Raw genomic sequence first — 12538 nt, 5'->3', positions numbered from 1 at the left:
CAGGGCTGATCTCCTTCAGAATGGACTGGTTGGATCTGCTTGCAGTCCAAGGGACTCTCAAGAGTCTTCTCCAACACCACAGTTCAAAAGCATAATTCTTTGGTGCTTAGCCTCCTTCACAGTCCAACTCTCACATCCACACATGACCACTGGAAAAACCATAGCCTTGACTAGACGGACTTTTGTTGGCAAAGTAATGTCTCTGCTTTTTAATATACTGTCTAGGTTGGTCATAACTTTCCTTCCAAGGAGTAAGCGTCTTTTAATTTCATGGCTGTAGTCACCATCTGCAGTGATTTTGGAGCCCCCCAAAATAAAGTCTGACACTGTTTCCACTGTTTCCCCGTCTATTTCCCATGAAGTGATGGGACTAGATGCCATGATCTTAGTTTTCTGAATGTTGAGCTTTAAGCCAACTTTTTCACTCTCCACTTTCACTTTCATCAAGAGGCTTTTGAGTTCCTCTTCACTTTCTGCCATAAGGGTGGTGTCATCTGCATATCTGAGGTTATTGATATTTCTCCCGGCAATCTTGATTCCAGCTTGTGTTTCATCCAGTCCAGCGTTTCTCATGATGTACTCTGCATATAAGTTAAAGAAGCAGGGTGACAATATACAGCCGTGAAGTACTCTTTTTCCTATTTGGAACCAGTCTGTTGTTCCATGTCCAGTTCGAACTGTTTCTTCCTGACCTGCATACAGATTTCTCAAGAGGCAGATCAGGTGGTCTGGTATTCCCATCTCTTTCAGAATTTTCCACAGTTTGTTGTGATCCACACAGTCAAGGCTTTGGCATAGTCAATAAAGCAGAAATAGATGTTTTTCTGGAACTCTCTTGCTTTTTCGATGATCCAGGGGATGTTGGCAATTTGGTCTCTGGTTCCTCTGCCTTTTCTAAAACCAGCTTGAACATCTGGAAGTTCACGGTTCACATATTGCTGAAGCCTGGCTTGGAGAATTTTGAGCATTACTTTACTAGCGTGTGAGATGAGTGCAATTGTGTGGTAGTTTGAGCATTCTTTGACATAGCCTTTCTTAGGGATTGGAATGAAAACTGACCTTTTCCAGTCCTGTGGCCACTGCTGAGTTTTCCAAATTTGCTGGCATATTGAGTGCAGCACTTTCACAGCATCATCTTTCAGGATTTGAAATAGCTCAACTGGAATTCCATCACCTCCACTAGCTTTGTTTGTAGTGATGCTTCCTAAGGCCCACTTGAGTTCACATTCCAGGATGTCTGGCTCTAGGTGAGTGATCACACCATCGTGATTATGTTGGTCATGAAGACCTTTTTTGTACAGTTCTTCTGTGTATTCTTGCCACCTCTTCTTGATAACTTCTGCTTCTCTTAGGTCCATACCATTTCTGTTGTTTATCGAGCCCGTCTTTGCATGAGGTGTTCCCTTGGTATCTCTAATTTTCTTGAAGAGATCTCTAGTGTCAGTAGTAGTAAAAAGGATCTTCATGCAAAAAAAATACAGTCTGATACACCAACTGTTAAGACAAATGAATAGGTCACTTCAAACATTTGGGTGAAGAAAAAAAAAATTGAGGTATTGTTTTTCCTCGTTATTGAATGTCATTGTATTTTTATAATTCATGCTCATATAGTTAGTTTTCATGCTTCTATTTTGCTTACTTGAGCAATTATTTCCACATTGTATAAATTTATAATTTCAAAACTTTAAAAAAAATGTATAGTTGATTACAATATTGTGCTGCTTTCAGGTGTACAGCAAAGTGATTCAGTTATTTCTTTTCAGATTATATCAGTATCTCATTATGGGTCATTATAGGATGTACAGTAAATCCTTGTTGCATGTCTGTTTTATGGGTAGTAGTTTGTATCTGTTCATCTCATACTTGTTTTCAATAAGTAGATTTTTCCACTGAATTTTATTCTTCGGAAAAAACAGTATAGAGAATTTTTTTTTAAAACAAAATCTTAGGGCAGGTATTAAGACACTCTCCTGGGGGCATTGTTCATTACCTCTGCTTTGTGAGATGTACACAGAAAAGTAATAATGCTGAAAACGATATCTGCCATTTATCAAAATGTAATGTCTATCCAAAATGTATTATCTATCCATTTATCAAAGTGTATTATCTACCAAGGCTTGGACATTTAGGAATTTTGCACATTACCTTTAATGACTTGCAAAACAGATGTATTGGTTTTCCAGATAAAGAAACAGAAATACAGATTAGAGAGCTTCCCAGAAGTCACACAGAGACAGCAGTGATGGGATCTTTGGGTTAGTCCATCATGTTCCTCCTCCAAGTTCAATTTCTGCCTTTGTTCCTGTAATAAGAACCTGGGGGAAAATTCTTAACCTCCGACTTTCTATTTGCTTTTTCTGTAATGTGTATGAGTGTTATTAGATTAATTCACTGTTTATCTAACATCTGATGTTTGTGTGAGATTCTGTGCTAGGAACAAGGTGATTTAACCTACAAATTAACACCAATTCTGTAAAGAGTGTTTTGGGAGTGCAGGGAAGCAGATGAGAGAGAAGCAGATGCTCAGTGGTGATGCCTTAGAGCAAGAAGCATTGGAGCTGAACTAGAGCAGTGGGGTAGTGGCAGACTGCAGTCCACGGAGTCACAAAGAGTCCGACGTGACTGAATGACTGAGCATGCACACGCGCACACGTGGGGCTTGAATGGGCAGGAATGACAGAAGAGCCTTAGAGGCGGTCAGCACAGCCTGAGCAGGGGCCCAGGAGATGGGAAGCAGATTGGGTTCTTCCAAGTAGGAGATTGTCTTAAGTTGAAGTAGAGTTCATTTATAATGTTGTCTTTCTGGTTTACAGCAAAAAGATTCAATTACACATATGTATTTTTAAATTATAGGTTGTTACAATGGTGAAAAGAGTTCCCTGTGCTCTACAGTAGGACCTGGTCGTAGTAGGGGTGTACTAGTTTGTTAATACCAAACTCCTAATTTATCCCTTCCCCACCCGCTTTCCCTTTTCGTAACCAGTTTGTTTCCTATGTCTGTGAGTCTGTTTCTGTTTCGTAGATAATTTCTTTTGTGTCGCATTTTAGATTCACATACAAGTGACTTGGGCCTTCCCTGGTGGCTCAGTGGTAACGAATCTGCCCACATGCAGGAGACCCGGGTTTGATCCCTGGGTCAGGAAGATCCCCTGGAGGAGGAAATGACAACCCACCCCAGTGTTTGATGTCGTATGGTGTCACATTTGTCTTTGTCTGACTCTGGTCACTTAGTGATATCTCTAGGTCCATCCGCATTGCCGCATATGGCATTATTTCCTTCTCTTTACGGCTGAGTAATAGTCCATCGTGTATGTGCACCAGGTTTCCTTCTGGTGATGGACATTTAGGTTGCCTTCATGTCTTGACTGGAGAAGACAATGGCACCCCACTCCAGTACTCTTGCCTGGAAAATCCCATGGACGGAGGAGCCTGGTGGGCTGCAGTCCACGGGGTTGCTAAGAGTTGGACACGACTGAGCGACTTCACTTTCACTTTTCACTTTCATGCATCGGAGAAGGAAATTGCAACCCGCTCCAGTGTTCTTGCCTAGAGAATCCCAGGGACAGGGGAGCCTGGTGGGCTGCCGTCTATGGGGTCGCACAGAGTCGGACACGACTGAAGTGACTTAGCAGCAGCAACAGCAGCAGCATGTCTTGACTATTGTAAAAAGTGCTGCAGTGAACACTGGGTGCATGTATCTTTTTGAATTAGAGTTTTCTCCGGGCATATGTCCAGGAGTGGAATTGCAGGATAATATGGTAACTCTACTTTTAGTTTTTTTAAGGAACCTCTGTACTGTTCTCCTTAGTGGTAGCACCAATTTTTATTCCCACCAACAGTGTCTGAAGGTTCCCTTTTCTCTACACCCTTCTCCAGAATTTATTTATTTATAGACTTTTTAATGATGGCCATTCTGACTGGTGTGAAGTGATATCTGATTGTAGTTTTGATTTACATTTCTATGACAGTTAGCAGTGTTGAGCCTAATTTCGTGTACCTATTGGCCATCTGTAAGCTTTCTTCAGAGAAATGTCTTTTTAGGTCTTCTGCCCATTTTTTGATTTGGTTGTTTGTTATTTTGAATTGTATGAGTTGTTTATATATTTTGGAAATTAAGCCCTTGTTTGCAAATATTTTCTCCCAGTCTGTAAGTTGTCTTTTTATTTTGTTTATGGTTTCCTTTGCTGTATGAAAGCTTATAAGTTTAATTAGTTTATTTTTGCTTTTATTTCTGTTGCTTTGGGAGACTGACCTGAAGTCAGAATGTTTTGCCTGTGTCCTCTCCTCGGAGTTTTATGGTGCCCTATTTTGTATTTAAGTCTTTAAACCATTTTGAGTTTTTTTTTGTGTGTGTGTATGGTGTGAGGGAGTGTTCTGACTTCATTGATTTACATACCAAGTAGGAGATTTTTGCAAGATCTACCTTGGGGCCAGATTTATGGAGGCTTTTGAGAAGGCTATGATGTTGATAAATTTAAGACTTCTTCTATGCCTAATATTCTAAATGATAATCATTCTAAATATTTACTGAATCCCCACAATGTGTGAAGCCTGGCGCTTTCTGTAGTGTGCTTAGAAGTGGCCCTTCCCTCCTTTTCTCCCCAGAGTTCTGCATTCATTATCTACATGTTATGGGTCAGGGCAGGACAAAAATCTAAATGTATGCTATATTAACTTCCTGAGGCTGTTGGAATAACTTCCCAACCAGCTTGATGACTTACAGCATTTTTCTCACTGTTTCAGGGGCTGAACTCTGAAATCCACTTTCGCTCTGCAGGCCGTGGGGGGAAATCTGTTCCTTGACTCTAAGTAGCTTCTGGTAGCTGACAGTATTCCTTGCCTTGGAGGACCACATCACTCGAACTCCGCCTCCAGCTTCACGCCTCCCTCTCTTCTTTGTGTTTATTTTTCTTCTTCTGACTGTGAACTTTCCCTCTGCCTCTGTCTACAAGACACTTGTAATGGCACCCAGAAAATCTACAGTTTTTTCTTTGTTGCAGTGGCTTTAATCATATCTCCAGAGACGTTTTTCCCCCTCAAGTACAGTAGTATTTACAAGTTCTAGGCATTAAGACCTGATAACTTTGTGTGGCCATTATTCAACCAACCACACTCATCACATATAACTATTGAACATCTCATCTCTCTCACTGTATCATCCTCAGCGGTACTCACCCCACAATATAGATACCGGCTGTAAAACTTTTAACAGTGAGCAGTGTGTGATGTGTTTACTGAAGAATGAACAGTGCTGGTTGCTGGAGAGCGAGGTAAACAAAGGCCCTCAAGACAGCAGGGTGAGACCTGTGACTGGAGTGAGCGCAGGGCGCTATGACAAATTCGAGGGTTTCCTAACCCAGCTGTGGTTAAGCAGGGGAGGCTACCTGGAGGAGGTGAGATTCCCCCATGGTTCTGAGGAATAAGTAGGAGTTCACCAAGACGTGGGGAAAGAAAGTTCCAGACAAAATTGCCTTTGCAGATGCCTGGAGGCCTAGAAAAAAGATTGGCAAAAGGGATAAAGAGGGAATGGATGTATTCTGAGGCTACTGAGAAGGCAGGCCTGGCGGGGATGGGTGACTGATGAGCTGGGCAGGAGGATGCAGGAGGGAGGGTCAGGGCAGAATGCCCTTCTGCTCTGGGCATCCAGGTTCATTCAATGAGACAAAGGACACAGGTGGGAAAGACTGGACACAAGATGAATCGTTTGGTTTGGGAGCGTTGTTTATTCCCCAAATCCATTTGTCTCTGGCTCTGTCTCTCTTTTAGATGTTAAAAACCACCCTGGCCAAGGATAAGGCTGCATCCTTTGCCAAGTTGGCAGTTTTCTTTGTCATTTATTCTCACACACAAAACCTTGGCATACTGCCAGGAAATGATTCATATGTAAATTATCTGGAGTTAAAATCATGAATCACTTAACATAAATAATGGTGGATGGTTGAATAATGTAAGTTCAGTACAGTTCGAGAGAAAAGTGATGTTCATCTTGTGTTTAGAAATAATTTTTCTGGAAAATGTAACCTAGAGAGCATCTTTATATATTAGAAACAGTGATTACATACGGGCTGTTTAAGAAGTAGGAAGATAGCATTTGTAAAGATTTTTGTGCACCGTTCCATTTTGCTTCTGAGGATGGTTTACTTTAAAAAGTGAATTGTTCCTTCAAAGACATTTTTACAGACATAGTCAGAGGTTGGGAAACAAATAGCTCCCACATCCCAACAAAAACCTTCAGTATGTGCACAGAATACTAGGCATTGTTGAGTAGCATACAGCAAGCCAAGAAAATAAAGAGCGGTGGAAAAAATGTTGTTGGAATATCCACTTAATATTTGACACATAACACGGCCGGAGGCCCAGGGCTAAGTCGCTTACAGTGCATGCCAGAAGAGGCTCTGCGGTGCCTTGCGTGAAGAAGAAGACTTTGGAGAGGTGCAGGCTCCCTGAGTGCTGGACTCTATTTTAGCTCCAGTCTGGGTGCATTCTTGGGGTACTGGTGATGTGAATTATTTTATATATGTCCCTGGAAATTAGCATCACATGCAGAGCCCCTGAATAGAGGCACATTTACAGACTCCCCCCAACCTCAGGCGACGGAGAGGCGAGAGGAGAGCTGACAAGATAGATCCATTTAGCTTCAAAATCAAACGCCTGTTTTACTACAGTGTCGATTTGGCGTCACACAGTGAAGTAAACTCATTCGGTTGCCTTACCTGTTCACAGAGATACAGCCACCTTTGCGGTTATTGTGATTAAGGACCCGGTTGGCTTCTAAAGAAGTGTGTGAACACGGACCGTTTTTTGAGTCTTTGTCCCTGTGGCCCCAAGGGCTCGGCTGCCAGCTGCTTGCCTTGGGAGGGCCCAGGGCTCTGTGCCTGCCTGGTGATGCTGCCGCTCTGTAAGTCAGCGCTGTGCGGCTGGAGCCGGGTCGGCAGCCCTGCGGCCTCTCCGCCGTGGTCGGTTCCGGTCTGAGACCTGCCCTCTTCCCCGGGCGCCGAGTCCAGAGCCAGCTGCGTCTTCCCAGCCCTACTCATCAGTAGGCATAGATGCTCTGCTTGGTACAAAGCCTAGTGTGGTGCTGCCTTGAGCCTACCTCACGGCGGTGCTACCTCTAGTTCCAGCCTTTCAAGGAATCAGTTTCAGGTTGACAGCTGTCATTTTCATTTTGAAAGGTTCCAAAAGATGTCAGCTTGGATGTCAGGAATCTAGGTTTGCATCCCCCTACTCAAAGAACTGTTCTAAGAACAAGTGTGGAGATGTTACTCAAGCACCCTGTACAGTGACAGAAAGGGACTCGTTTCCTGGGGAATGGTGGTTTTCTTTCCCCTGTGTGTGTGCTAAGTCATTCAGTCATGTCCAGCTCTTTTCGACCCTATGGACTGTAACCCGCCAGGCTCCTCTGTCTGATTTCCCAGGCAAGAGTACTGGAGTGGGTTGCCATGCCTTCCTCCAAAGGATCTTCCCGACCCAGGGATTGAACACACATCTCCTGAGGCTCCTGCATTGCAGGCAGATTCTTTATCACTAAGCCCCCAGGGAAGCCCTTTTCTTTCCCCTGCTGCTAAGTCGATTCAGTCGTGTCCGGCTCTGTGCGACCCCATAGACGGCAGCCCACCAGGCTCCCCTGTCCCTGGGATCCTCCAGGCTTCTGTTTAGTGTTTGCAGCGTCATTTGCCAACGTTTGGACAAACACGGTGCATTCAACACTCAAAACACACCACTCACCATGTGCAGGAGGCTGCAACAGACTTTTGTCTGGATATTATTTATTCGCTTGTTATAGTTTATGCTTCCATCTATTGTCCAGAAATATTTGAGCTTTGGGTAAAAATACACACATATGTGGAGGCATGGAGATAAGAGAGGAACCGTGAATGGTATACTGGACTAGAGCTAAGATAATGATCTCACTACTGCAGGGGGGCATTCAGGTTAGTTCTGAGATTGATGAGAGCAGAGGAGGCAAAAAGGGTGATGAGAGGGGCACACGCATGATGGATATACATGCACGCATGTGTATCTGGGTACTAAATGATAGCTCTTATAAGGTGAACTTACATAAAGAAAACTGTTTGAAAACCTAAAGTGTATAATAGGGCAATTAGCAGTCTTACAGAATGTTCCTTAAATTCTAAACAATTCATTATCACAGTTAACGAGGATCAACAAATGTGACATTATGGAGAGATTTTTAACATCTCATAATAGAGCAGTCGTTGTTCATGATTCATGGGCTGGCATACTAAGAATAATTCCTTAATGCCATGAGTACACATTTTGCTACGGTGCTGACCCCACCACAGTGCCCACCAGGACTGACAATCAGGCGGTGTTTTCAGAGAAGTGATTAGAGTTGAAATGAGGATGGTGGTCCCCATGGTACTACCTGTTTCCTGACTTCTGAAATACAAGATAGGGAACATCTATCTGGTGAGTGGTTTCATACCCAAATACAGAGGAAGAGAGTTTCTTTTTTCACAAATTTCAACACAAAATTCAAATTCACATTGGTAAATAGCTTAAAACCTAAAAATGTTTGTAAGGCTGGAAGTTGTATCCCATAAGTATGCCAAGTTTCCTCACATGCTGTCTTCATTTCTGAGTGATACTGGGAGGGAAAAGCGATTCCAGCTGCATTACAAAGCACAGGCTGGCAAGCCCAGGCTCTCACAGCATCACGAGCTCTTAAAGTGTTGGGAATGAAGAGGCAGGAGGGGGCGTGCCTTACAGTCCAGGTAGCACACCGAGCCCTTCGAGGGCTGTCTGAAGTCCTCTTGGTTTCCGTCCTGTCCCCAGAGTGTGGTTTGTCTGCGCTCCTGCAGGCTCAGGACCACAGCCCGTGTTGTCCTCTGGCATGCGGGAACAGAGCCTGTTCCGTCGTGTCTGATCCTCCCCTCTGAACCCTCTTCCCCAGGAACATCTGATTGAGAACGAAGTGTCGATCCTGCGCAGGGTGAAACATCCGAACATCATCATGCTGATTGAGGAGATGGAGACCGCCACCGAGCTCTTCCTGGTGATGGAACTGGTCAAGGTAAGAGGCGGAGAGACCCCAGGAGAGTCCATTAGTGCTGGATCCTGAGACTTAGCGGTATTCTCAGAGACCCTTCCTGGAAATGCACGTTGCTGCCTTGAAACTTTCGTTATTTGTGAGATGGGTGTTGATTCATTTGCACGGCACTTGGGTCATTTTTTTTCTCCTCTCCTTCAGGCTGATGAGCTTTGTTTGTCCCCTCATAGCCCTGCCACTGTTGATTTTTTTAATTAAGCTTGTTTTTATTTTGTACTGGAGTATACCCGATTAACAACATTGTGATAGTTTCAGGTGGAAGGCAAAGGGACTCGCCGTACGTATACATGTATCCATTCTCCTCCAAACCCCCGTCCCATCCAGGCTGCCACATGGCATTGAGCAGAGTTCCCTGTGCTGGACAGTAGGTCCTTGTTGCTTCTGCAGTTTAAACATGGCAGTGTGTACACGTCCATCGCAAGCTCCCTAAGTATCCCTTCCTCCCACCCTTCCCACTTGGTAACCGTAAGTTCGTTCTCTACATCTGTGAGTCTGTTTCTGCCACTGTTGATGTTTTGATGTGTTCTTTTACATGTTCTCTAGGGTGGAGATCTCTTCGACGCAATTACCTCTTCGACCAAGTACACGGAGAGGGATGGGAGCGCCATGGTGTACAACCTGGCCAACGCCCTCAGGTACCTCCACGCCCTCAACATCGTGCACCGAGACATCAAGCCCGAGAACCTCTTGGTACGTTGTCTCTGCCTTTCTGTTCCAACTCAGGCCTCTCTCCCTTTAGAGTGACGGGAATCACAGACTGTGCAGACTGTGACATTTTAAAATCTATACCAACCCTGCAAGTAAGGGGCCAAGAGAATTTAAATCTAGAAAATCAAATCAGTGGCCATAAAGTCTTAATGGATTTCTTGAACTGATCTTCACTTCCGCATTTACTGTTTATCAGACATTAGAAAGCGTATTTTCTTTCTTCTTTTCTTGAAAAGTTCTTTGTTTGTGGCTGTGCTGGGTCTTTGCTGCTGTGTGGGCTTTGCTTCAGTTGTGGTGTGGGGGCTTCTCGCTGCAGTGGCTTCTCTGGCTGTGGAGTGTGGACTCGAGGGCAGGCAGCTCAGTAGTTGAAGAACATGGGCTCAGTGGGAGCGTGGGTTCAGTAGTGGTGGCTCCACGGCACATGGGCTCTTCCGAGACCAAGGATCAAGCCTGTGTCTCCTGCGTTGGCAGGCAGTCTTTACCTGTGAGCCACAAGGGAAGCCCAGAAAACCCATTTTCATTTATGTTTTAATGGATGGTACTAACTGGAGAAAGACAAACAGGAAATTACTTTATGATGCAAAAAATTCTGCTGCATAAATTGGTGACAGAATTAGAGGCTCATAGACAGAAGTGGAAGGGTTCACTTGTGTGCAGGACAGAACTTTGAAAACCTAACATAGTCTGTTCAGCTCAGCTTTATGGGTATGGAGATTGAGCCCCAGGGATGCTGACTCTTCTTGTTGGGAAGTCTCCTTTATCCTGCTGCTCTACAGAGGAGAGGCTACTCTGTTACGGTACTCGGCATCACAGTCTGGTCCCAGTTCATCCTTCCAGCCTCTTGTCCTGGTCCTCCCTTCCCTACCCATCTGGCCAGCACAGCACTCACCTTAAAGCTAGATGTAACTCACTGAATGGTGGCCTTAATCACTAAACGTAGCTTGCTGACTGGGGACAGTCCTTATGTCTACACTGTAGAGAAATTTCAGAGAAGGCAGTTTGGGAGTTCTCCCTACACAGATCCACCAGTAAAGATATTAGGCCTCTCTGTTCCTGACTTTCAGGGCCGAGCATCACCATCATCATCCCTACTTTTTGGCAAGTGAGGTTATCTGCGTCTCCTCTATCACGTGAGTTCATCCAAACACAGGTTTCCCCAGGCCCCAGAGTTGGTGAAAACCAGACTTTCATCAACAGTGTCAAACCTCATTGTTGATGTTCAAACTGGTCATCATAAAGTGATACAGTGTGCTCAGTCAGTAAAGAATCCACCTGCCAGTGCAGGAGACCTGGGTTCGATCCCTGGATCAAGAAGATCCCTGGAGAAGGAGATGGCCACCCACTCCAGTATTCTTGCCTGGAACATTCCATGGACAGAAGAGTCTGGTGGGCTACATTCCTTGGAGTGGCAAGAGTTGGACACAACTTAGCAACTAAAGCGCCACCATACTGGTCTTATTTGCAGCATCCTGTCCCCCAGCAAACAGGTTCATTTCATAAGATACGGAACAAGGCATGTCTTGACATCACCCCAGCCTCCTTGAGCAGAGGCAGTCAGTCCTGGTCACCTCTGGTTTCTGCTGCGCTACTATGGTTCTGTGATTTTATCATTTATTTATCTGTCATTTTCTCTAGGTCAGTTCAGTTCAATTGCTTGGTCGTGTCCGATTCTTTGCGACCCCATAGACTATAGCACACCAGGCCTCCCTGTCCATCATCAACTCCTAGAGTTTACTCAAACTCATGTCCATTGAGTTGGTGATACCATGCAACCATCTCATCCTCTGTCGTCCCCTTCTCCTCCTGCCTTCAATCTTTCCCACCATCAGGGTCTTTTCCAATGAGTCAATTCTTCGCATGACGTGGCCAAAGTATTGGGAGTTTCAGTTTCAGCATCAGTCCCTTCAATGAATATTCAGGATTGATTTCCTTTAGGATGGACTGGTTGCATCTCCTTGCAGTCCAGTGAATTCTCAAGAGTCTTCTCCAACACCACAATTCAAAAGCATCAATTCTTCGGCACTCAGCTTTCTTTATAGTCCAACTCTCACATCCATACATGACTACTGGAAAAACCATAGCTTTGACTAGATGGACCTTTGTTGGCAACGAAATGTCTCTGCTTTTGAATATGCTGTCTAGGTTGGTCATAACTTTCCTTCCAAGGAATAAGCGTCTTTTAATTTCATGGCTGCAATCACCATCTGCAGTGATTTTGGAGTCCCCCAAAATAAAGTCTGTCACTGTTTCCACTGTTTCCCCATCTATTTGCCATGAAGTGATGGGACCAAATGCCATGATCTTAGTTTTCTGAATGTTGAGTTTTAAGCCAACTATTTCACTCTCCTCTTTAACTTTCATCAAGAAGCTCTTTAGTTCTTCTTCACTTTCTGCCGTAAGGGTGGTGTCATCTGCATATCTGCAATCTTGATTCCAGCTTGTGTTTCATCCAGCCAAGCATTTCTCATGATGTACTCTGCATATAAGTTAAAGAAGCAGGGTGGCAATAGACAGCCGTGACGTACTCCTTTCCCGATTTGGAACCAGTCTGTTGTTCCGTGTCCAGTTCTAACTGTTGCTTCCTGACCTGCATACAGATTTCTCAAGAGGCAGGTCAGGTGGTCTGGTATTCCCATCTCCTAAAGAATTTTCCACAGTTTGTTGTGATCCACACAGTCAAAGGCTTTGGCATAGTCAATAAAGCAGAAATAGATGTTTTTTTGGAACTCTCTTGCTTTTTTGATGATCCAGCAGATGTTG

General features: G+C 44.3%; 1 protein-coding gene across 7 annotated transcripts in view; it reads left to right on the top strand.

Annotated features, from left to right (window-relative positions):
- DCLK2 (doublecortin like kinase 2) overlaps positions 1–12538 on the top strand; it is a 189806-nt gene that overhangs the window by 156882 nt on the left and 20386 nt on the right. For all 7 annotated transcript variants that reach the window (XR_009730241.1, XM_061384025.1, XM_061384024.1 and 4 more), the window contains 2 exons: positions 8915–9034; positions 9614–9760. Coding sequence is in view for 6 of the 7 variants with exons in the window: in XM_061384025.1 (XP_061240009.1) it covers positions 8915–9034; positions 9614–9760 (267 nt within the window). In the remaining variant the exon portion in view is untranslated. The remainder of the gene's footprint in view (positions 1–8914; positions 9035–9613; positions 9761–12538) is intronic.

This window comes from Bos javanicus, chromosome 17 (genome assembly GCF_032452875.1).
Source record: "Bos javanicus breed banteng chromosome 17, ARS-OSU_banteng_1.0, whole genome shotgun sequence".
Lineage (NCBI taxonomy): Eukaryota > Metazoa > Chordata > Mammalia > Artiodactyla > Bovidae > Bos > Bos javanicus.
The sequence above is the reverse complement of the archived record's forward strand: the minus strand, read 5'-3'. Positions and strand labels throughout refer to the sequence as shown.